Source organism: Haematobia irritans, chromosome 1 (genome assembly GCF_050003625.1).
Source record: "Haematobia irritans isolate KBUSLIRL chromosome 1, ASM5000362v1, whole genome shotgun sequence".
Taxonomy (NCBI): Eukaryota; Metazoa; Arthropoda; class Insecta; order Diptera; family Muscidae; genus Haematobia; species Haematobia irritans.
This window is the reverse complement of record NC_134397.1, coordinates 40,538,394-40,565,904: the sequence shown is the minus strand read 5'-3', so window position 1 is coordinate 40,565,904 and position 27,511 is coordinate 40,538,394. Positions and strand designations below refer to the sequence as shown.

Sequence of the window (27,511 nt, the reverse complement as noted above, 5' to 3'; positions counted from 1 at the left end):
ATCACCCTTTATATAGCCCCTATATAAACCGATCCGCAAATTTGACCTCCGGAGCCTCTTGGAGGAGCAAATTTCATCCGATACTGTTGAAATTAAGTACGTAGTGTAAGTAACATATATTGTATCTAACAACTATGAAAAAATTGGTCAAAATCGGTTCATAATTGTATATAAACCGATCCCCAGATTTGCCCTAATCTAAATTAAATGAAATTTAAGTTAAATCAAATGAGGCCCCAATTTGGAAGGCCTTGGTATTTTTCTCTTCGATTGCTAATCTTGATATATCTTAAAATTGATAAAAAAAATACAAACATACAAACGCTTATTTCAAATCAACACAATAAAATTTATTTGCGCCAAATATTCTCATCCCATTCATTGGTATAACGCTATCCCAACGTTGAAAGTTGACGATGACGCTGACGTTGACGTCAACGTCTCTTTTTCACAACAATGTCAACATTAATATCGGCATTACTTTTGCTTAGGCCATGTGTTTTTTGCTGCCGACTACGCTGTGCCTACTGCTTGGCAGTAGTAAATGTTTCCTCGTTAGCGTTCTTTTAGTTCTTCGTGAAAAATCTCTTCGTTTTCTACAAACGAAGACCAATCAACCAACTCAGGTTCGTAAATAGTAACGTGCAAAGGGTTTTATCAGTTTTATAACAAATTTCAAATTGTGCGAACGTTACTTTTAGTACTCCTTTCGTTCTACGTACGGGTCTGTTATATTTTCCGGGTTGTAGAATTAATTGCAAGTGAAATTTTCGGTACGGCCATAAATTTATAGTTTAGTGTGATTTTAAGTTTACTTTTTTCTTGAAAGGGCCAATAAATGAAAAAAAAATGTTATCAACTTTGGTTTATTTGGAAATATCAGTAAATTTTGATTGAGTGCTATAGTTGACAAAACTTTCTAAGGAAAAGTGTTTTTGCTTGAAATTCTGAAGATTGCCTCTTAATATTAAGAGGTTTTAATAAAATAATAAATTTTGGTTATTTTATGAAATGTGTGCCATTAGCAAGTTCAAGTGTATTCATTCTCCGCATTGACTACAATTTAGCCGGTGTGTGATTTTTTTTTTTTGAAAATTGGCAGTATACACGCGGTTGAAAGTATTTTAAAAATAAAAATGGCTAAAACAAAAGGCAGAAAAACTAAACACAAAAATCAATTTTCGTTACCTATATTTTCTTATAATGGATTAAGTGGGTCACGCATTAAGTAAATAAATTGGAAAGTAAAAAAATTACTTTTACAAATTAAATTAATACTAAAACAACTAAAGTGAAAAGTTTTCGAATAGTTCCTTTTTAATGGTTTTGCTAAAATTTCTTATCAGAAGTGATAATTTTTATTTTATTTATTTATTTATATTTAGCAGAAGTGGCCGTTTTATTTTTATACAGCAAAGAAAAAATGATAAAGTTATAACATAAATTTGTACTTTCACAATGATTTATTTGAATAAACCCTAATAATTTACCATGAAAGAAGAGTTTTCTTTTCTAAGGAAGTTTTCTTTTGACGCTACAAAAGATTCTCTAAAAGACAAAAAAAAAACAATAAGAAACAATCATTGCAACTGTTATAAAAAATTCGGGTTTATTTATTTATTATTATTATTTTTAACCCACTACTCTACACTAATAGAAAAAATTGCGTTCCACAATCGTGAACGGACGGTGACAAAATGAAACGGAAACGTTCACAACAAATCAAAACGAAATGTTCACGATTTTGTCCACGGCCGTTCACGATTTCATGAACGGCATTCGTTTTTCTTATTCGATAAAAAATCTTAAAATAATTGTTAGACGTTGTTATGGCAACTCCGCCGATGGTGCAATGTGCTAAGGCGACTGTTAACGCGTATGGTGCGCACAACACAGGTTCGAGTCACAGTAGCGGAAATCTTTTTTTTTTTAATTTTGTTTATAAATTCGTAACCATTACGTTTTCAGATCATGAACGCTCGTTGTTGTTTTGACAACGGATGGTGTCATTTTAGCGTTGTCAGATTGACCCCGTCTGTTCTCAGTTTGACAACACATGTGTGTTGATTCACTTTCATGAACGAAACGTTTTGAAATGACAACGCCGTTCATGATTTTTTCTATGGGTGTATGTATGCAAGGCGGGCATGCTAACACGGTTACCACTCGTACCCAAAATATTCTACCAAAATTTGAAGAAAATATACCAATATTAAAAAAGTCTACAAAAAGGAAGATCTTACTCACAACTGCCCGAAAGAATACGAAAGTTAAATTTTTAAAGAAATTGGATTTTGTCAAAATTTTATTTCTATTGAAAATTTTGTCAAAATTTGATTTCTATAGAAAGTTTTGTCAAAATTTTATTTCTATAGAAAATTTTGTCCAAAATTTTATTTCTATAGAAAAATTGGTCAAAATTTTATTTCTAGAGAAATTTTGTCAAAATTTTATTTCTATAGAAAATTTTGCCAAAATTTTATTTCTATAGAAAATTTTGTCAAAAATTTATTTCTAGAGAAAATTTTGTCAAAATTTTATTTCAATAGAATATTTTGTCAAAATTGTATTTCTAGAGAAAATTTTGTTTAAATTTTATTTCTATAGAAAATTTTGTCAAAATGTTACTTCTATAGAAGAGTTTTTCAAAATTGTATTTCCGTAGAAAATTTTGTCAAAATTTTATATCTATAGAAAATTTTTTCAAAATTGTATTTCTATAGAGAATTTTCTCAAAATTTTATTTCTATAGAAAATTTTGTCAAAACTTTATTTCTATAGAAAATTTTGTTAAAATTTGATTTCTATAGAAAATTATGTCAAAATTTTATTTCTATAGAAAATGTAGTCAAAATTTTATGTCTATAGAAAAGTTTCTCAAAATATTATTTCTAAAGAAAATTTTATTTCTATAGAAAAGTTTGTCAACATTTTATTTCTTTAGAAAATTTTGTCAATATTTTATTTCTATAGAAACTTTTGTCAAAATTTTATTTCTACAGAAAATTTTGTCAAAATTTTATTTCTATAGAAAATTTTGTCAAAATTATATTTCTATAGAAAATTTTGTCAAAATTTTATTTCTAGAGAAAATTTTATCAAAATTTTATTTCTATAGAAAATGTTGTCATAATTTTATTTCTATAGAAAATTTTGTCAAAATTTTACTTCTATCGAAAATTTTTTCATAATTTTATTTCTATAGAAAATTTTGTCAAAGTTATATTTCTATAGAAAATTTTGTTGAAAATTTATTTTTATAGAAAAATTTTGTAAAATTTTATTTCTATAGAAAATTTTTTCAACATTTTATTTCTTTAAAAAATTTTGTCAAAATTTTATTTCTATAGAAAATTTTTTCAAACGTGTATTTCTATCGAAAATTTTGTCATAATTTTACTTCTATAGAAAATTTTGTTAAAATTTGAATTCTATAGAAAATTTTATCAAAATTTTATTTCTAAAGAAAATTTTGTCAAAATTTTATTTTTTTAGAAAATTTTGTCATAATTTTATTTCTATAGAAAATTTTGTCAAAATTTTACTTCTATCGAAAATTTTGTCATAATTTTATTTCTATAGAACATTTTGTCAAAGTTATATTTCTATAGAAAATTTTATTCAAAATTTTATTTCTATGGAGAATTTTCTCACAATTTTATTTTTATAGAGAATTTTCTCAAAATTTTATTTCTATCGAAAATTTTGTCATAATTTTATTTATATAGAAAATTTTATCAAAATTTTACTTCTATAGAAAATTTTCTCAAAATTTTATTTCTATAGAAAATTTTGTCAGGGTTATATTTCTATAGAAAATTTTGTCAAAACTTTATTTCTATAGAAAATTTTGTTGACATTTTATTTTTATTGAAAATTTTGTAAAAAATTTATTTCTATAGAAAATGTTTTCAACATTTTATTTCTTTAACAAATTTTGTCAAAATTTTATTTCTAACGAAAATTTTCTCAACATTTTATTTCTATAGAAAATTTCTCAACATTTTATTTCTATAGAAAATTTTCTCAACATTTTATTTCTTTAAAAAATTTTGTCAAAATTTGATTTCTATAGAAAATTTTGTCAAAATTTGATTTCTATAGAAAATTATGTTAAAATTTTATTTCTACAGAAAATTGTTTCAAAGTTATATTTCTATAGAAAATTTTGTCAAACTTTTATTTCTATACAAAAAGTTTGCCAAAACTTTATTTTTATAGAAAATTTTATCAAAATTTAATTTCTATTGAAAATTTTGTCAAAATTTTATTTCTATAGAAAATTTTGTCAAAACTCTATTTCTACAAAAAAATTTGTCAAGGTTTTATTTCTATAGAAAATTTTTGCAAAATTTTATTTCTATAGCAAATGTTTGCAAAATTTTATTTCTATAGAAAATTTTTGCAAAATTTTATTTCTATAGAAAATTTTCTCAAAATTTTATTTCTATAGAAAATTTTCTCAAAACTTTATTTCTATAGAAAAATTTGTCAAAATTTTATTTCTATAGAAAATTTTGTCAACATTTTATTTCTATAGAAAATTTAACTACATGTAAATTGGAGAGGAATGTTTTGCAAAATCTACCAAAACATCAAGAATTCTACCAGACAGTAAAAAATTTACCATTTCTGTTAGATGACAATAACAGCTACGTAGCACAGTGGATAGTATGTTGTATGGTCCGCAGTTCGATTTTCTGTCCAGGAGAAAGGTAAAAATAAAAAAAATATATATATAAAATCAAATAATTTCTTCTAAATTGTTTGTATCACAGAAAAAGGTGCTAAGAACTAAAACACCTCGTGGAAGAGAGTCAGATGTGAGGAGAGTTACAATTAGCCAGAAAAGAATTTTTTATGCCCTCCGCTATAGGATGAGGGGTATATTAACTTTGTCATTCCATTTGTAACACATCGAAATATTGCTCTAAGACCCATAAAGTATATATATTCTGGGTGAAATTCTGAGTCAATCTAGCGATGTCCGTCCGTCCGCCCGTTTGTTGAAATCGCGCTAACTTCCGAACGAAACTAGCTACCGACTTGATTTTTAACACAAGTACTGTTATCGATGAAGGTCGGATGGTATTGCAAATGGTCAACGCAATCGGTCCACGTTTACGCATAGCTCCCATATAAACGGATCCCCAGATTTTGCTTGCGGACCCTCTTGTAGGAACATAGTGTCAGTATATGGTCCTTAACATTCACGCAAAAATTGGTCCATACCGGTCCATAATTATTTATAACCCTCATATAAACCGATACCCAGATTTGACCTCTATATTTGGTTATCTAAAATTTTGTTTGGGAGGAAAGAATTATTTTTTTTGCGTGTATTTTATCGAAATTACCAAAAACTTCCCTATTGACACAAAAGAGATATTTAGTATTAATTAACACAATTAGCATTTATCAAAGTAACATCGAGCTATAAAGGTAAAGACGTTTATTTGTCAATTAAGTCAACTTCCAAAAAAAAGACAATATGTGAACCTTAATAGCATTCATATCTATTATACACAAATAAAAATAAATTTGTTTGATAAATAGATAATACTTTAGTTTATTCACAAGTGTTCCGATAGGTCATTAGCCTTACCCATGGTCCACGAGTTTTGTAAGATCGATATAAGTTTGTGAAGTACTCGTATATTCGTTTTAAAGACTACCACTCGCGCCAAAAATAATCTACCAAAATTTAAAAAAAAAACCAAATTTAAAAAAATTTATGTTGAAGTTTTTGATCAAATTTTTGTGAAAAGTATGAAAAAAAATGTTTTTATTCGAAAAAATTTTTTTATTATTTTGTTTTAGAAGTTTATCTATTATTATATATTTTTATCTTTCCAACTAGCGACTATTTTTTGGATGTATAAATATCCCTTGAACTATTAAATGTTATAATAATTTTAGCTTGCATGGTGGGAAAGTTACTACTTCTAAAAAAAAGGAGTACTTACTCACAATGGATTTCAATAGTAAGATCTAAAAGGAAAATTAAATTTTTTAATTATATTGAATTTATAGAAAATTTAGTCAAAATTTAACTTCTATAAACAATTTTGTAAAAATTTTTACTTCTATAGAAAATTTTGCCAAAATTTCCTATATTCCTATATATATTTCGTCAAAATTTTATTTCTATACAAAATTTTATCAAAAATTTTATTTCTATAGAAACTTTGTCAAAAGTTTATTTCTATAGAACATTTTCTAAAAATATTAATTCTATAGGAAATTTTGTCAAAATATTATTCCTACGAAGAATATTGTAAAAATTTTATTTCTATAGAAAATGTTGTTAAAATGTTATTTCTATAGAAAATTTTGTCAAAATTTTATATCTACACGCAAAAAAAAATCTTTCCTCCCAAACGAAATTTTAGACAAACAAAGTTCGTTTCTTATTTGCTTTTCGCTGTAAGGAAATATATTTGGAAGAAAAGTATATATAAAAAGTATTTTTGTTATAAACGTTTATTCTTTTCCAGTATGTAAAAACAATTTCATAAAGACTAACTAAAAAACAATCTTTTCTGGCTAATTGCATTTTCCTTCACATCTTTCTTACTTCCATGAGGTTTTTTAGTTCTTAGTACCTTTTTCTGTAATACAAACAATGTAGAAGAAATTATTCGATTTTATAAATTTTTTAAATTTTACCTTTCGCCTGTACGGAGAATCGAACCGTGGACCATGCATTTTGTAAGCCAACACACTATCCACTGAGCTATGTAGCTGTTATTGTCATCAATAGACAATTATCCGTATAAGTTATATTTATATACCATACCCACGAAATATACATTTAGTTCGACACGGTGGAGCAGTGGTTGATACGTCCGCCTTGCATGCCAAGGGTCGGGGGTTCGATCCTTGCTTCAACCGAACACCAAAAAGTTTTTTTTGTTTTTTTACATATATTCCAGTTATGTTCGGAAGATTCCGAAAATATGTTCAACATTACATAAAACTATATTAAATGTTTACTATGAACTGTAAAATGTGTCTTATTAAAGACTTAAAGTCAGAAAAGAACAGTGCTTGATATAAACGAAATGGACTGTGTTGTTGCTTCAAAAATAATTTAATTTAATGAAAAAATAAAAATTTTGTATTACACGATTTATTTTTTGGTGATAAAAGTTTAAAAATTTTGTAACAAGCGATTTATTTTTTGGTGACAAAAGTTTAAAATTTTCGAAGCAACTCAAAAGAATTTAACAACAAAAGAAAAACGTTTTCGGTACACGTTTTCCAAACGTTTTTTTGCGTGTATAGAAAATTTTGTTAAAAATTTTACTTCTATTATTTTATTCTATATAAAAATTTCTCAAAATTTTATTCTATATAAAAATTTCTCAAAATTTTATTTCTATAGAAAGTTTTCACAAAATTTTACCTCTATAGAAAATTTTCTCAAAATTTTAGTTCTATGGAAAATGTTGGCAAAATTTTATTTCTTCAGAAAATGTTGTCAAATTTTTATTTCTATAGAAAATGTTGTCAAAAAATTTGCTTCTATAGAAATTTGTCTAATTTTTAATTTCTATAATAATTTTTTTCAAAATTTTATTCTATATGAAAATTTTCACAAAACTTTACTTCTATAGAAAATGTTCTGAAATTCTTAATTCTATAGAAAATTTTCTCAAAATTTTATTCTATATAAAAATTTCTCAAAATTTTATTCTATATAAAAATTTTTAAAAATTTTATTTCTATAGAAAATTTTCACAAAATTTTACTTCTATAGAAAATTTTCGCAAAATTTTAGTTCTATGGAAAATTTTGGCAAAATTTTATTTATACAGAAAATGTTTTCAAATGTTTATTTCTATAGAAAATTGTATCAACATTTTATTTCTATAGAAAACTTTGTCAACAGTCTTATTTCTATAAAAAAATCTATATTTTATTCTATATAAAAATTTCTCAAAATTTTAATTCTATGGAAAATTTTGGCCAAATTTTATTTCTACAGAATATGTTGTTAACATTTTATTTCTATAGAAAACTTTGTCAAAAGTCTTATTTTATAGAAAATTTTGTCAAAATTTTTTTCTATAGAAAATTTTTTCAAAAATTTTGCTTTTATAGAAATTTGTCTAATTTTTAATTTCTATAATAAATTTTCTCAAAATTTTATTCTATATGAAAATGTTCACAAAACTTTATTCTATAGAAAATTTTCTCAAAATTTTATTCTATGTAAAAATTTCTCAAAATTTTATTCTATATAAAAATTTCTCAAAATTTTATTCTATATAAAAATTTCTCAAAATTTTATTTCTATAGAAAGTTTTCACAAAATTTTACTTCTATAGAAAATGTTCTCAAATTCTTAATTCTATAGAAAATTTTCTCAAAATTTTATTCCATATAAAAATTTCTCAAAATTTTATTCTATATAAAAATTTCTAAAAATTTTATTTCTGTAGAAAATTTTCACAAAATTTTACTTCTATAGAAAATTTTCGCAAAATTTTATTTCTACAGAAAATGATTTCAAATTTTTATTTCTATAGAAAATTTTATCAAAATTGTATTTTTATAGAAAACTTTGTCAAAAGTCTTATTTCTATAAAAATTTTGTCAAAATTTTTTTATATAGAAAATTTTGTCAAAAATTTTGCTTCTATAGAAATTTGTCTAATTTTCAATTTCTATAATAAATTTTCTCAAAATTTTATTCTATATGAAAATTTTCACAAAAATTTACTTCTATAGAAAATGTTCTCAAATTTTTAATTCTATAGAAAATTTTCTCTAAATTTTAGTTCTATTTCTATAGAACTAAAATTTTGACAAAAATTTTATTTCTACAGAAAATATTGTCAAAGTTTTATTTCTACAGAAAATATTGTCAACATTTTATTTCTATAGAAAACTATGTCAAAAGTCTTATTTCTATAAAAAATTTTGTCAAAAATTTTTTTTCTATAGAAATTTTTGCCAAAAATTTTACTTCTATAGAAATTTGTCTAATTTGTAATATCTATAATAAATTTTATCAAAATTTTATTCTATATGAAAATCTTTCAAAATTTTATTTCTATAGAAAGTTTTCACAAAACTTTACTTCTATTAAAAATTTTCTCTAAATTTTAGTTCTATAGCAAATTTTGGCAAAATTTTATTTCTATAGAAAGTTTTCACAAAAATTTACTTCTATAGAAAATGTTCTCAAATTTTTAATTCTATAGAGAATTTTCTCAAAATTTTAGTTCTATAGAAAAATTTGGCAAAATATTATTTCTGTAGAAAAATAAAGAATCTCTTTATTGGAGAATGTTTTACAAAATTTACCAAAACTTCAAAAATTCTACCAATCTATTAAAAATGTATAAAATCAATTTTTGGTAGAATTCTACCAACTGTGGCAATCGTGGTTTTAACATGACCCCATATTGATGTGACACCAATAATAAATATTTGTCATGTTACCCCCATATACAAAAAAGTTAAAGAAAACTTCAAGTCTACTTTTACCATATAAATTCATTCGATAATCTGTCAATAAATTGTTTTGCATATAGGCATTAATCTTTAATATTTATTTTATAAATATTAAAGGTGATGATTTTTTAAAATAATCATGCGTCAATAATATTTCGCTATCATTAGCATAAGTGAGACTGATTAAATTTTTACTCACGTTCACATCTCTGTGAATCGCGATGCCCCCACAACTGTTTACATGACAAATCCTCTATATTCCATTTTCGACACATAATTACATTTTTTTTGTTATTATTTTGTTGTTTATTTTCGACAGTTATTCTTCTTCCATATGTCAAACAGTATTGACTATATAAATAATTATTCAATATTTGTTGATTTTTCGCCAGCAGAAAACTTTTTTTTTTATTTTATCATACGAAACAATTAAATGTGAGAAATATGTTATGGTGATTTATAATTAAATGAATTCTTAATACATACGTAAATAATATTCATTCTTAACTTCATTATTCTCAATATTTACAACAATCAATAACCATATGTATCAGATGTATTTAATTCCTCAAGATTGCAACAGCCCATATATACTTGTATAATATTTTAAATAAATTTATGAGTAGCTTGCATGTTTTGTTGTTGGAGAAATTTATATTTTAAAACATTAAACTAGTGCATGTTTAAGTTTCAAGAATTCATACCTGCGTGAGGCAAAATGCTAATGTAAGTATTTGTAAATCGAACATTTTTTGAAAAGCCTTGAATCATGTTTGGAGTTACCATGAATAGGAACAAGTGAATACTCACCACCATGGATCAAACAAAAGAATTTTCTTTGAAACCCCCGTCATCGTAGTTTAGATGGATTTCATGAAATATATTCCCACAAGAAGATCAATGCAAATGAAATAGTGCGCGAAGATAAATTTAAAATTTCCACATACACTGAAAAAAAAACTATTGTCTTGAGCACAAAGAGTTTTTGTTTGCTTAACATAGAAGACATATTTCTCTAATTTTTTCATTTCCAATAAAATTTCTAATAAAAGTATTTTGTCCGTAGAGTCAAGATGATTTTTTATATCTGAACTTTAAAAAGTGGCTAATACGTAATTCAACCAAGTAAAGTGTTATATTTTTACACTTTTTTTAATTTTGTTCTTTAAATGCATGTCGTAAATAAGGTCAAATTTTAGAATCAATTTAGATTTTCTCGATTTCGCTACCTCTGACACGAATTACGGGCTTCAAACGCTGCACGATCTGCGGTATTTTGGCCCATTTCCGGCGAAACACCCTTACTCTACAAAATGCCCCTGGCGCAAAAGTTCAACGGGTTGACATCCCGAGAGTTTGGTGGCCATTGTGCGGTTATAAGTCATTCTTGGTTGAAAAGTGGTTAATGTGATGATACGGAGTCCTATTCGAATGACCATGGTCTGTAGCAGAGAACTGCAAAATGCCCCTGGCGCAACGGGTTGACAGGCATCCCGCGAGTTTGGTGGCCATTGTGCGGTCACAATTCATTCTTGGTTGAAAAGTGGTTAATGTGATGATACGGAGTCCTATTCATATGACCAAGGTCTGTAGCAGAGAACTGCAACCGGTGGCTTGTTTTCGTATTGCAATCTTACCCGCAAAATGTCGGTGGCAGTGAGTAAGACACCAATTACCATGCGATCTTTTACATTGATACAAATGCGAGAATAAAAATACCACTAGTATATAACAATGTTCGTTTGCAGTGTCTTGCAATCGTAAAACAATCGACATCGTAACAACGCACGGTAAACAAAAAACGAGTGTGGCACTTAAGTGTGATTGCACTCAACAACAACAATTACCAGCAGTTGGCATTAGCTCAAGAGAATTGAGAGAGTACCAAATAAGATAATACCAAACTGCTGAGGTATGGGTAACCAATTTGTGTGATTGCGAATATTGGTGTTTACTAAATACACTGGTCGGTTGCGGTAGATCGCAGCCGTTCTCTAGTCGGTAGCCGAAGTGTTTGTCAGGCCAATAATTTATTGCATTTATTTTTACCCTATGGTCGATGAATACGAGGAGGAAGCGACCATTGCCGCTACGGTGGTCGTTACTATGGCTTCTCATCGGAGAAAACCAAACTGAAAAACTGATAAAATTTTGACAAAATATTCTATAGAAATAAAATTATTGACAAAATTTTCTATACAAAGAAAATGTTGACCAAATTTTCTATAGAAATAAAGTTTTGACAAAATTTTCTATAGAAATAAATTTTTGAAAAATTATTTTAGGAATAAAATTTTGACAAAATTTTCTATATAAATAAAATTTTGACAAAATTTCTTTAGGAATAAAATTTTGACAAAATTTGCTATAGAAATAAAATTTTGACAAAATTTTCTATAGAAATAAAATTTCGACAAAATTCTCTATGGAATGATTTTCAACAATTTTTTTTTTTAAGTAAAATTTTTCTTTAGAAATAACTTTTTGACAAAATGTTTTATCGAAATAAATTTTTGATTAATTTTTTTTATAGAAATAAAATTTTGACAAAATTTTCTATAGTAATAATATGTTGACAAAATTTTCTATAGAAATAAAATTTTGACAAAATTTTCTATAGAAATAAAAATTTGAAAAAATTGTCTATAGAAATAAAATTTGAGAAAATTTTCTATTGAAAACTTTGACAAAATTTTCTATAGAAAAATTTGACAAAATTTCTTATAGACATAAAATGTTACAAAATTTTCTATAGAAATAAAATTTTGACAAAATTTTCAATAGAAATAAAATTTTGACAAAATTTTCTATAGAAATAAAATGTTGACAAAATTTTCTATAAAAATAAAATGTTGACAAAATTTTCTATAAAAATAAAATGTTGACAAAAATTTCTTTGGAAATAAAACTTTGACAAAATTTCTTTAAAAATAAAATTTTGATAAAATTTTCTTTGTAAATACAATTTTGACAAAATTTAACATTAAAATTTTCTTTGGAAATAAAATTTTGACAAAATTTTCTGTAGGAATAAAATTTTGAAAAAAAAATTCTATAAATATATAATTTTGACAAAATTTTCTATAGCAATAAAATTTCGACAAAATTCTCTATAGAAATCAACTTTTCACAATATTTTTTAAGTAAAAAATTTTCTTTAGAAATAAAATTTTGACAAAATGTTTTATGGAAATAACATTTTGATTAAATTTTTTTATAGAAATAAAATTTTGACAAAATTTTCTATAGAAATAATATGTTGACAAAATTATCTTTAGTAATAAAATTTTGACAAAATTTTCAACAGAAATTAAATTTTGACAAAATTATATTTCATGTAAGCCTGATACCGAAACAGGCAATTCACGTCCAAATGCATTATATCTAATTTTACAATTATTCATCGAGCTTTATGGACAGATTTTTTTTTCTTTTGACAGATTTTTTTTTCTTTTGACAAAATTAGAAATTAAATTATAACAAAATTTTCTATAGAAATAAAATTTTGACAAAATTTTCTATAGAAAAAAAATTTGAAAAAAAATTCTATAGAAATAAAATTTGAGACAATTTTCTATTGAAAACTTTGACAAAATTTTCTATTGAAAACTTTGACAAAATTTTCTATAGAAAAATTTGACAATATTTCTTATAGACATAAAATGTTGACAAAATTTTCTATAGATATAAAATTTTGACAAAATTTTCTATAAAAAGAAAAATTTGACAAAATTTTCTATAGAAATAAAATGTTGACAAAATTTTCTATAAAAATAAAATGTTGACAAAATTTTCTATAAAAATAAAACGTTGACAAAAATTTCTTTAGAAATAAAACTTTGACAAAATTTTATTTAGAAATAAAATTTTGATAAAATTTTCTTTGTAAATAAAATTTTGACAAAATTTAACATTAAAATTTTCTTTGGAAATAAAATGTTGACAAAATTTTCTATAGAAATACAATTTTTACAAAATTTTCTTTAGAAATAAAATTTTGACAAAGTTTTCTTTAGAAATAACATTTTGATAAAATTTTCCCTGTACATAAAATTTTGACAAAATTTTCTGTAGAAATAACATTTTGATAAAATTTTCTTTGTACATAAAATTTTGACAAAATTTTCGGAATAAAATTTGAAATTTGAAAATTTTCTATAGAAATCAACTTTTCATAATTTTTTTTTTAAGTAAAAAATTTTCTTTAGAAATACAATTTTGACAAAATGTTTTATGGAAATAAAATTTTGATTAAATTTTTTTATAGAAATAAAATCTTGAAAAAATTTTCTATATAAATAATATGTTGACAAAATTATCTTCAAAATTAAAATTAAATTTTATTACTAAAATTTTGACAAAACTTTCAACAGAAATAAAATTTTGACAAAATTAGAAATTAAATTATAACAAAATTTTTTATAGAAATAAAACGTTGACAAAACTTTCTATAGAAATAAAATTTTGACAAAATTTTCAATAGAAAAAAAAAATTTGAAAAAAAATTCTATAGAAATAAAAAGAAAATTTTCTATTGAAAACTTTGACAAAATTCTCTATAGAAAAATTTCACAAAATTTCTTATAGACATAATATGTTGACAAAATTTTCTATAGAAATAAAATTTTGACAAAATTTTCTATAGAAATAAAATTTTGACAAAATGTTCTATAGAAATAAAATGTTTACAAAATTTTCTATAAAAATAAAATGTTGACAAAATTTTCTATAAAAATAAAATGTTGACAAAAATTTCTTTAGAAATAAAACTTTGACAAAATTTTCTATAGAAATAAAATTTTGATAAAATTTTCTTTGTAAATAAAATTTAACATTAAAATTTTCTTTGGAAATAAAATGTTGACAAAATTTTCTATAGAAATACAATTTCTACAACATTTTCTTTAGAAATAAAATTTTGATAAAATTTTCTTTGTACATAAAATTTTGACAAAATTCTCTTTAGAAATAAAATGTTGACAATATTTTCTATAGAAATAAAATTTTGACAAAATAAAATTTTGACAAAATTTTCTATAGAAATAAAATCTTGAGGAAATTTTCTGTAGGAATAAAATTATAACATAATTTTCTTTAGAAATAATTTTTTTTTGGTTTAGTAATTTTCGATTGGCAACTGTGTGCCAGTCTGGTAATTTTTAAGAAGAACATATTTATTTTGCTTCTCTCTATTAATTGATTAATATTTTAATTTTCGCCATAATCAATTTGCGCACGCAATTAATTGATTCCATAGATTTAATGAAATGAAATTGTTTCGAAAGCAAGCAAATCAAGGTTATGCCCCACAATTAAAACAAAAAACATGCGCGCTTTCTAAAGCTGTGACATTATTGGATATTATCCCCCCAATAAGTTCCCGGGCATGGCATGATGATTACGTCGAGGAATAATTTTGCGGTTTCGAGATGGTAGATGGTAAACTACGAAAAAACCCAAGATTCAATTTTATTCACTTAACCAAAAGGGATGGGAGACCAATGCAATACTTGATAGCCAATGGAATAGAATACGAATAAATTGATATTAATTGAAATGAATTGTTCATGGAAGCATGAAGCATTTGAATTTAATATCTAACTCAACGACGAGCCCTCTCGTTGTCGATTTGTTAAAAAATCTTAAAAATGGAATTTTTCAATTCATTCACTTACAGATTTTCAACTATGAGAGGCTAAATCTAGAGAGAAGGAAATAAAGGCCAGCTAACAAGTGGTAATCGAAGGATATTCTACAGATTTCAGGATCACACGAAAAACACTTAGTCAACAATGCCTCAATCGAATGGTACACAAAGAAATGGAGGAGCAAATTCACCCAGACACACCCCCAAAATGGGTCAACGTAATATGGGCTATGTCATGGATGCCCCAGAACCCAATGATGTGCATACGAAAAATGATCCCTCAAGAGATCCAGATCATGAGAGAATACCTGCCCCATCACAACCATCTACTCCACCCACTGATATAATTGGACAAATTATTGGTGATTTTGGTATATGGCAGCTTCGAACCATACTCATTATATTCCTGTGTAAGATACCAGCATCATGGTTTATGGCCTGCATTATATTCACCGCTCCTGAATTATATCCTGGCTCGGAATTTCAATGTGATGTCGAAGGATTAACAGCAAATCAATCGGTAACTCCCAATCAATGTTACATTGATGATGCGGCCATGGGTCGTCGAGAATGTTCAAAATTCCTCTACAATTTTGATTTTCAATCATTGATAATGCAATTCGATTTGGTTTGCCTGAGAGATATTTTTGTGGCTTGGACTCAATATTGGCATCTTTTTGGGGTATTGGTGGGTGGTGTAACCGCTACCAAGATGATGTTATTGTAAGTTGGAAAATGTATTTGCTTGGAATCTTCGATCGATTTTCACACTCCCGTTTATTTTTCAGTATAAGTCCTCGCAATGTCTACTTCATTGGTCAGATGCTACAGATCGTGTGTGGTGTCATAACCGGATATGCTAGAGATTTTAGTTTACATTGTGCCTTTAGATGTTTGTCGGCTGTTTGTTGTGCTATCATGTTTACCTCGGGCCAAGCTATATGTAAGTATATTAAATATCGAGGAGGAATTAACATTTTTATGTCATATATCATCAATCATTTATCAACTAATTTTTATAACAGCCAAATTGGTAGTTCGGATTATCTGGTATTACACTAATTTACAGCATATTCAAAATATCCATATTTGTGGGTAATATACAACTTGACATAGAATATAGTACAAGGTGCAATATTGCATTAGGGGAATCTATGAGTGTGGCAGAGATTGTTATTACCAATAATATCATCCATTGGTCATTAACCAAAATCTCTTTGTATGAGGTCTCTTTTGGCCTTTCCGGCTACTGCATAATAAAGTTCTCAGAGGATGCAAGTAATCGTTGATAATGCTTTTACATTGCAATACGGTACGCGATGGAACCGTAATATCTGCTAATGCCCTCATTGCTCTCTGGCATTCTCTAAAAATGGTCACGTATGGTGGCCTCGTGTTATTACCGAGCATTCCGTTATGACACGCACTTCTGACTGCAGGATTGTTCAGTGGTCCGGTAATCACAATTGGATATCGGTGTCACCACTCACTCATCTTCGATCCACCGGTCTAGCAGTTAACTGATATAGGATAGGTTCATTGTGTTCTAAAGCCAAATGCATGAAGTTGCTACCAATAGGCTAAATACAACCAGTCCCATGACCAGTACAAAATTCCAACTGCTTGGAAATAGGGGTCAATTGGCACCAAAAAACTGGAGGGTTATTTCCGTCTGGTATCTTTTCTGGGGTCCCATTTTCCCAGAACCATCTTATTGGCGTCAGAATGTCAAACTCTTCAGCTATGGTCACCTCAGGTATACGATCATGGATTGTTACGGCATTCATCATTTCACCCACGGTCTTCTCAAAAATTCTTTGATGTTTCGAGTTCCCGTCCATTCTCCCAACATCTTAATTGTCATCCATGGCAGTGGTTGATGTGGCCTTTATTGCCCCAGTTATGCCAACACAACATGTGCGTTGGACCCGTTGTACAATTTTTATGTTGCACTTCCTCTCCATTGATTTCCACCAGACCAGATTGACGCGTATGTCAAGATTAGCCTTATTAATCTCTCATATATCCAGTGTGTAACCTTTGGATTCAGGGCCCATCTACAAATCCATCGAAATTAAGAAAATTTCAAACATCTACATCAAATTTGTGGAAGCGAGCTGTCTCTACATAGAATGAAGTTGCTACCAGGTCTGAAGGTCTCGTATCCTTCAGACCTGGTACCAACTTAGCATGCCCGTCTTGCATACACAAGGTCGTAAGTTCGATTCCTGCTGCGACCGAACACCAAAAGTTTTTCAGCGGTGGATTATCCCACCTCAGTAATGCTGGTGACATTTCTGAGGATTTCAAAGCTTCTCTAAGTGGTTTCATTGCAATTTGGAACGCCGTTCGGACTCGGCTATAAAAAGGAGGTCCCTTGTCATTGAGCTTAACATGGAATCGGGCAGCACTCAGTGATAAGGAAGAAGTTCAACAATGTGGTATCACAGTGGACTGAATAGTCTATGTGAGCCTGATACATCGGGCTACCACCTAACCTAACTTCAGGTTATGTGAGGTCCATGACCATTCAGCATTGATGTGCTTGCCTTAAAAATTGCGGTCATCCTCCCATTAGAATTGTTGTACGTGATAGCTTTCTGAAGCATGAATGTTTCTGCCTCAATTCCGTCTGTCACTGGTGTCTTCGATTGATTTTGTATCTCTTCTAAAGTCGAACCTGGTGGACATTAGGTTAGGTTAGGTGGTAGCCTGATGTATCAGGCTCACTTAGACTATTCAGTCCATTGGGATACCACATTGGTGTACTTCTCTCTTATCACTGAGTGCTGCCCCATTCCATGTTAAGCTTAATGACAAGGGACCTCCTTTTTATAGCCGAATCCGAACGGCGTTCTACATTGCAGTGAAACCACTTAGAGAAGCTTTGAAACCCTCAGAAATGTCACCAGCATTACTGAGGTGGGATAATCCACCGCTGAAAAACTTTTTGGTGTTCGGTCGAAGCAGGAATCGAACCCACGACCTTGTGTATGCAAGGCGGGCATGCTAACCATTGCACCACGGTGGACATTACTCTTTCAGAATGTGTCCAACTAAAAGTGACATTGGATCTAATCAAGTGCAGTGGTTAATTATATCCAAGTTCCGGAATCCAAGAGTGAAAATCCTTGAGCGTAGTATTTTGCGCAGAACGGGACCGCGTAATCTTTGAGGGGAGTACTAACGGATTAGCTTTCAGAACCGTGAATGTTTCTGCCGTCTGTCACTGGTGTCGTCGATTGATTTTAGATATCTTCTGAAGTCGAACCTGATGGACATTAATCTTTCTGTAACTAAAAGTGACATTGGAGCTAACAAGTGCCGTGATTGATTGCTTCAAGTTCCAGAATCTAAGAGTGAAAATCCTTGCGCAGGACGGGGGCCGCGTAAACGTTAAGGGGACCACCAAACGATATGTCCATATTTTATAACGTCTTATCTTTTCCCCAGTCTCTCTGGATCTCATTTCTGTTCGCAACATTTTTGCGAATTACTTGCGCATAAAAACGAACAGATTGTCAAATACTTTTTGGGAACTTTGGGATTCTTGAAAGTGCGTAAATGTGGTCACGAATATGAATATCGAGCGTCTGGTTTGCTTATTTAGTTCAACACATGAATATGGTTATTGTCGAAGGGCCCTTGTATGGGAAAATTTATGAGGACTTTTCAGTCCATCCTTAAATTTGGTTGCTAGTTCACACAAATCAGTGGTTGTATTCATGCTTCAGGGGAAACCATACTGATGATCAGCCAATATTAAATGTTCTGCTGAGAAAAACATCGGTATTCTCTCCAAAGTGCTTCAGCATCCTCGAAGCCAGACCAACTGGGTCAATAATTGTAGGTCTTCCTTGCTGGTGACCATAGGGGAATTGACCGATCTAAGGTCACGGAAGGCTCAACTTTGCGCTTTGCTTACAAAATTTTCTCGGAGAGGGTGTTCTTCAAATTGTCAGCAAACGGCCTTCACGTGTTTCGGAGTCTGCCCCAAAATTCAATATTGATGTTTTCTTTACGCGTGGTGCTTGGATCCAAGATATGTCTTCTCTAGATGCTTGTACCACTTTCCCGCTCACAAGTCGTAAGTCTTGAATACATCGCCCGAGGTTTCTGCCCGGAATGCTCTTATCTGACAACTTTGATGTCTCCAGTGCGAAATTAGAAAGGACATGTTTTCTCAGCAACATATTTTTAGAAATCCTCCCATAGGGTCATGCATGCCTATGGTCTACACACAGTCTACAGTCTTTTGAGCTTCGACAAAGACCGGTATGTGGGTTGAGGGTTCTTATATTCAAATCATCCAGCAGGGTGGTTTCCTCGTCTCTGAGATGGTGTAGCAGTGATGGCGTGTATCCTGTCTGGCAAACTGCTCACCAATCATGGTATCGATCCCTGGATCTCTAAATTATTTCAAAGACATTGATAGTGAAGGATATTCTCCGTCAGTATGCAGTTTTCTGTCTTCTCTAAAGACAGATCGGGTGAGACAATTTCTGCTACAGAGTTTAATCCTTGGGACCAAGGTAAACAAAACGTCCTTTATCCATTTCAGTACTCTTTGTCGTCAGCATGTTACAGTTCCAATGAAGCGTCTTAAGACCTATTATCGGGTTGCAATCAATGACCAGGAGGAATTACCTCTTGCAATTGAATCTCAACTCGTGGGTTCTTCGGTGGCAGATTTCAATAATTCCAGGGGTATATTAATCCGAATTTTTGAGTCCTGAACACATCAGACGTCCTATTGTTACCGGATAAATCAGTTGAGATTTTCTCAAAACTCATTTTCTTCCTTTTACAAATATTCCATTAAATGTTAATTTTTGTCTATGACATCTCTTTCAGTTGCCGATATAACTTCCGGATCCTATCGTTTGGGAGCCATAATACTCTATGACACATTCTGGTCTATTGGTGTCATATTTTTACCCTCACTCTCATCCTTCTTTCACAGTTGGACTCACATATATTTGGGTATAACATTCCCTACATTAATATTAACACTGCTGCTGCAGTGGACTCCAGAATCTCCAAGATGGCTATTGAAAAATGGCGATGATAAAGCTGTAGGGCAAGTAGCTGCCATAGTTCGAGAGGGTGCTGCCATTAATGATCGCCTAAGTAACATACCCGAGGATTTCGAGGAACAATTACGAAAATTAAGAGATAAATTTCGTACAGCTCCAGCACCGGCAAAATGGTTGGATTTATGGAAGGGACCACGAGCCGTTACACATATGTTAGCTGCCCATTTAGCCTTGGCGGCATTTATTATAAATTTCATGGGTATGCTATTGAATATTCGATCATTTGGTAGAGATTATTTAATACCAAATACAGTAGCTATGGGTAAGTTTCGAAAATATAATCTAAAGGTGTTTTTTAGGTACTTACTCTTTGTTTTCTGTTATTTTAGGATTTTCCGAGATTGCTGGATGTTTCTTGGCTTTACATTTCACTTTGAAGCATAACAAATGGAAATGGCAATGGGCAGGAGCTTGCAATATTATAGCAGGTCTAATCGGATGTCTGGGCTGGTTCTTTAGTCATTCGGAAAGTGAGTAGACACATTTCTTATAGTAAAGAAGGGAGCCTAAAAAATATCTGGCTGCTACTATACCTAACCTAACCCGGAAAATATTTTAAATACTGAGATCAAGTTTGTGCATTCGTCATTTTTATACCCTCCACCATAGGATGGGGGGTATTTATAACTTTGTCATTCCGTTTGTAACACATCGAAATATTGCTCTAAGACCCCATAAAGTATATATATTCTGGGTCGTGGTGAAATTCTGAGTATGTCTGAGCATGTCCGTCCGTCCGTCTGTTGAAATAACGCTAACTTCCGAACGAAACAAGCTATCGACTTGAATCTTGGCACAAGTAGTTGTTATTGATGAAGGTCGGATGGTATTGCAAATGGGCCATATCGGTCCACTTTTACGTATAGCCCCCATATAAACGGACCCCCAAATTTGGCTTGCGAGGCCTTTAAGAGAAGCAAATTTCATCCGATCCGGCTGAAATTTGGTACATGGTGTTAGTTATGGTCTCTAACAACCATGCAAAAATTGGTTCACATCGGTCCATAATTATATATAGCCCCCATATAAACCGATCCCCCGATTTGGCTTGCGGAGCCTCTAAGAGAAGCAAATTTCATCCGATCCGGCTGAAATTCGGCACATGGTGTTAGTATATGGTCTCTAACAACCATGCAAAAATTGGTCCATAATTATATATAGCCCCCATATAAACCGATCCCCGGATTTGGCTTGCAGAGCCTCTAAGAGAAATAAATTTCATTCAATCCGGCTGGAATTTGGTACATGATTTTAGTATATGGTCTCTAATGACCATGCAAAAATTGGTCCATATCGGTCCATAATTATATATAGCCCCCATATAAACCGATCCCCTGATCTGGCTTGCAGAGCCCCTGAAAGAAGCAAATTTCATCCGATCCGGCTGAAATTTGGTATATGGTGTTGGTATATGGTCTCTAACAACCATGCAAAAATTGATCCACATCCGTCCATAATTATATATAGCCCCCATATAAACCGATCCCCAGATTTGGCTTGCGGAGCCTCTAAGAGAAGCAAAATTCATCCGATCCGGCTGAAATTTGGTACATGGTGTTAGTATATGGTCTCTAACAACCATGCAAAAATTGGTTCACATCGGTCCATAATTATATATAGCCCCCATATAAACCGATCCCCCGATTTGGCTTGCGGAGCCTCTAAGAGAAGCAAATTTCATCCGATCCGGCTGAAATTCGGCACATGGTGTTAGTATATGGTCTCTAACAACCATGCAAAAATTGGTCCATAATTATATATAGCCCCCATATAAACCGATCCCCCGATTTGGCTTGCAGAGCCTTTAAGAGAAACAAATTTCATTCGATCCGGCTGGAATTTGGTACATGATGTTAGTATATGGTCTCTAATGACCATGCAAAAATTGGTCCATATCGGTCCATAATTATATATAGCCCCCATATAAATCGATCCCCCGATCTGACTTGCAGAGCCTCTAAGAGAAACAAATTTCATCATATCCGGCTGAAATTTGGTACATGATGTTAGTATATGGTCTCTAACAACCATGCAAAATTGGTCCATATCGGTCCATAATTATATAAATTTTATTTCTGTAGAAAATTTTGTCAAAATGTTACGTCTATAGAAAATTTTGTCAAAATGTTATTTCTATAGAAAATTTTGTCAAATTTTTATTTCTATAGAATATTTTGTCAAAATTTTATTTCTGTAGAAAATTTTGTCAAAATTTTATTTTTATAGAAAATTTTGTGCAGAGTTTATTTCTATAGAAAATTTTGTCAACATTTTATTTCTATAGAAAATTTTATCAAAATTTTATTTCTATAGAAAATTTTGTCAACGTTTTATTTCTATTGAAAATTCCTTCGCCCTATCTTTTTAGGAGTGTAAAGGAATATATAATAAAAATTTTGGGAAATACAAATATCCAAGTTCATAAAATCAACTACCTTAATGCATTATTTTTCTCCATTATTTTTTTTTCAGTGAATCCCACCTTGAAAGTCACTTTATGGATGATAATAGCCACAATACCAAAAATGTGTGTCTCCTGTGCCCAATCCATGATTTTAGCCTGTATGGCTGAAGTAATGCCAGCGAATAAGAAAATCCCTTATGTTTTCTCAGTAGTTACATGGGCTCGTGTATGGCTGTTGTCGGCTCCATTTATTAATGTCCTGAAAAAATTCGATGTAGCATTATCATTAAGCTCCTATTGTGTTTTAAGTATATTTGGTGGTATATGTACCTGTTTCATGTTAACTCCCCGAGCCAATAATACACCAGCTCCACTACAAATTAAAGGTGGCGAGGAGGAGAATGTAGCGAATCCATTGGAGAAAAATTCATCCGAATCAGCAACCAAAGAACCTGTATGGAGTATCGAGATGGATGTGAGTAATACACATTTGTAAAAGTGGATAATTGACACTAACAGGAGGTCAACCAACTCCACCATCTGTGATGATATATGTGCAGTGGAGTAGTTATAAATATCCAAATTGTATGAACATTAAAAATAATTATTTAAAATAATTTATGGGTATATGTACTCAAACATTCACCACATACCTCTCGCTCGCTCTCATATATCTGTGTATAGTTCAATTTTAGAAAAGTGATGAAATGTATGTACTTAAAACTAAGTTAATTATTTTGTAAATAAAAACTTTTATATTTAGAACAAAAGAGGCTAATTAAAGATTTTCTTCGATCAAGAAATGTCATCAAACGAACAGTTAACAAGTAGGTATACATCAGTGGTTTAAATCGAAGCGGTATGATTAAAGAAAATTTTTGAATATAGCAATAATTTGGTAATCAATAAATTGGGTTTGTTCACAGAAAAAATTGTGGCTGTTTACACAACAAGAAGGGCAAATTTCTATAAAATAAGTTTTTAATAAAATTATAAGTTCATAACTTTTGCTTTAAGATTTTACTTCCTTAAATTTAGGATACTCGTCATTGAAATGTGCGTCCTTTAGATTTTCTTTAATCTAAAAATTTTTTTGAAAAAATTGGCCTACCTTACATATCTCCAGATGCGGTTTCCTTATTCTATTGCCAATTAACTGTTACTTCTCATGGTAACTTAGGCCTCTCATGGAAATTCGACCATTAGCAATGAATAGAGATTGATTAGATCCCGATAATTTCTATTTAAATTAAATCTTGAATTAACTAAGAGGTACTTAATAAATAGAAATAAAATTTTGACAAAACTTTTATAGAAAAAAAATTCTATAGAGATAAAATTTGGCAAAAACATCTATAGAAAAAAATTTTTGATAAAATTTTCTAAAGAAATAAAATTTTGAAAAAATTTTCTATAGAAATAAAATTTTGACAAAATTTTCTATAGAAATAAAATTTTGACAAAATTTTTTATAGAAATAAAAAAAATTTGCAAAATTTTATTTCTCTAGAAAATGTTTGCAAAATTTTATCTTTATAGAAGATTTTTGCAAAATTTTATTTATATAGAAAATTTTGTCAAAATTTTATTTATATAGAAACATTTGTCAAAATTTTATTTATATAGAAACATTTGTCAATATTCAATATATCTACATGAATTGTGATTAAAATTTTATTTCTATAGAAAACTTTTGCAAAATTTGTCTATTGAGATAAAATTTTGCAAAATTGTATCTCTATAGAAAAATTTTGCAAAATTTCATCTCTATAGAAACATTTTTTTGCAAATTTTTTCTATTGAGATAAAATTTTGCAAAATTTTTCTGTAGAGATACAATTTTGCAAAAGTTTTCTATAGAAATAAAATTTTAACAACAATTCATGTAGATATGTTGAATATTGACAAATGTTTCTATATAAATAAAATTTTGACAAAATTTTCTATATAAATAAAATTTTGACAAAATTTTCTATATAAATAAAATTTTGACAAAAGTTTCTATATAAATAAATTTTGCAAAAATCTTCTATAGAGATAAAATTTTGCAAAAATGTTCTAGAGAGATAAAATTTTGCAATTTTTTTTGTTTGGTAGTTTTTTTGGTAAAATACGTTCCAAATTTTGGTAGATTATTTTTGGCACGAGTGGAAACCGTGCCGGGAACGGCCCTGGGCATTATTGCCGAAGACACAATGTGTATTCCTCGTCACCTCCTGGGTATTGCAAATATATACACTACCCAGCAAACAAATCGTCTCCAAACAGGTAGTGAAAATGTTCTTTTTGGATCCGGAAGTGGTGCAAAATTGGAGCAAAAAAACATTAAGTGAACATGGGCTGGTCATAGGATGGATGTCCAACATTTCAACAGCCGTTGCACTGAATGTGCTGAATTTCTTAAGCCGTGATTGGAGTATTTACAGTGTTTTGGATGTGAACTTCCAAACAAAAATCTTCTATAGAAATTGTGAATATTGACAAAATTTTCTATACTATTTATATAGAAAATTTTGCAAAAAATTTCTATAAAGACAAAATTGTACAAAAATTTTCTATAGAGATAACATTTTGCAAAATTTTTCTATATAAATAACATTTTGAACAAAATTTCTGTAGAAATATTGAGTATTGACAAATTTTTCTATATAAATGAAATTTTGACAAAATTTTCTATATAAAATAAAATTTTGAAAAACTTTCTATAGAGATAAAATTTTGCAAAATTTTTCTATAGGCATAAATCTTTGCAAAAATTTTCTATAGAATTACATTTTGACAACATTTTCTATAGAAATAAACTTTTGTTAAAAATGTTATACAGAAATAAAATTTTGACAAAATTTTCTATAGAAATAAAATTATGACCAAGTTTTCTATAAAAAAAATTGAGAAATTTTTCTATAGAAATAAATTTTTTACAAAATTTTTAATAGAAATAAAATTTTGACAAAATTTTCTACAGAAATAAAATTATGACCAAGTTTCCTATAGAAAAAAAATTGACAAAATTTTCTATAGAAATAAAATTTTGGCAAGATTTTCTACAGAAATAAAATTTTGCAAACATTTTCTATAGAAATAAAATTTTGATAAAAATTTACTATAACAATAAAATTTTGACAAAAAAAAAATAGAAACAAAATTTTGGCAAAATTTTCTACAGAAATAAAATTTTGCAAAAATTTTCTATGAAAATAAAATTTTGATAAAATTTTTCTATAGAAATAAAATTTTTACAAAATTTTTTATGGAAATAAAATTTTGACAAAATTTTTTACAGAAATAAAATTATGACCAAGTTTCCTATAGAAAAAAAAATTGACAAAATTTTCTATAGAAATAAAATTTTGGCAATATTTTCTACAGAAATAAAATTTTGGCAAAATTTTCTACAGAAATAAAATTTTGGCAAAATTTTCTACAGAAATAAAATTTTGCAAAAATTTTCTATCGAAATAAAATTTTGATAAAAATTTTCTAAAAAATAAAATTTTGCAAAAATTTTCTATAGAAATAAAATTTTGATAAAAATTTTCAATAAAAATAAAATTTTGACAAAATTTTCCATAGAAATAAAATGTTGACAAAATTTTCTATATAAATAAAAGTTTGACAAAATTTTCTATAAAATAAAAATTTGACAAAATTTTCTATATAAATAAAAATTTTCTTATTCCCTGGCATTACTTCAGCCATACAGCCATATTGGGCACAGGAGACACACATTTTTGGTATTGTGGCTATTATCATCCATAAAGTGACTTTCAAGGTGGGATTCACTGAAAAAAAAATAATGGAGAAAAATATTGCATTAAGGTAGTTGATTTTATGAACTTGGATATTTGTATTTCCCAAAATTTGTATTATATATTCCTTTGCACTCCTAAAAAGATAGGGCGAAGGAATTTTCAATAGAAATAAAATTTTGACAAAATTTTCGATAGAAAATAGAAATAAAAGTTTTGCAAAAATTTTCTATAGAAATAAAATTTTGATAAAAATTTTCTATAAAAATAAAATTTTGAAAAAAATTTCTACAGAAATGTTGAATATTGACAAATTTTTCTATAGAAATAAAATTTTGACAAAATTTTGTACAGAAATAAACTTTGCACAAAATGTTCTATAGAAATAAAATTTTGACAAAATATTCTATAGAAATAAAATTTTGACAAAATTTTCTACAGAAATAAAATTATGACCAAGTCTCCTATAGAAAAAAAATTGACAAAATTTTCTATAGAAATAAAATTTTGGCAAAATTTTCTACAGAAATAAAAGTTTTGCAAAAATTTTCTATAGAAATAAAATTTTGTTAGAAATTTTCTATAAAAATAAAATTTTGATAAAAATTTTCTATAAAAATAAAATTTTGAAAAAATTTCTATAGAAATAAAATTTTGGCAAAATTTTCTACAGAAATAAAAGTTTTGCAAAAATTTTCTATAGAAAAAAAATTTAAATAAAAATTTTCTATAAAAATAAAATTTTGAAAAAATTTTCTATAGAAATGTTGAATATTGAAAAAATTTTCTATAGAAATAAAATTTTGACAAAATTTTCTATATAAATTGACAAAATTGACAAAATTTTCTATATAAATAAAATTTGGTTATAAAAAAAAATAATGTGTAAATCGAGTGTCCTAAGCTTTGAGTTGCATAATATTTCATACAAGGTGTATAGTTTGTTTTCAGTGTAGGAGAAAAATTTTTTGTGATTGGACGAAATTGCTATTGTAATAAATCCCTAAAACCAGTAGCACAGTGTACTAATAATTAATAGTTTTGATTCTACTGACAAACTTTTTTACAAAATTAATAGCTACGAATAGAAGCCACTCAAATCATAACATATCACAAAATTCAAAGCTACAAATACTTGGCTTAATGAAGA

The 27,511-nt window shown here is 28.4% G+C and overlaps 1 protein-coding gene across 4 annotated transcripts; it reads left to right on the top strand.

The window, feature by feature from the left end:
• The first annotated feature begins 636 nt into the window (after positions 1 to 636).
• Positions 637 to 23,382, top strand: LOC142220688 (organic cation transporter protein). 4 transcript variants are annotated; one of them, XM_075289952.1, is made up of 6 exons: positions 637 to 773; positions 15,143 to 15,835; positions 15,901 to 16,055; positions 19,967 to 20,470; positions 20,538 to 20,678; positions 22,681 to 23,382. In XM_075289952.1, exons 2-6 carry the CDS (start codon positions 15,258 to 15,260, stop codon positions 23,106 to 23,108), a joined length of 1,806 nt encoding a protein of 601 aa, XP_075146067.1. In that variant the 5' UTR covers positions 637 to 773; positions 15,143 to 15,257; the 3' UTR covers positions 23,109 to 23,382. The 4 variants fall into 4 exon arrangements, with proteins under 4 accessions (XP_075146067.1, XP_075146068.1, XP_075146070.1 ...); XM_075289953.1 differs by lacking the exon at positions 637 to 773 and adding an exon at positions 9,756 to 9,900; XM_075289955.1 differs by lacking the exon at positions 637 to 773 and adding an exon at positions 9,820 to 9,951.
• Positions 23,383 to 27,511: the final 4,129 nt, after the last annotated feature.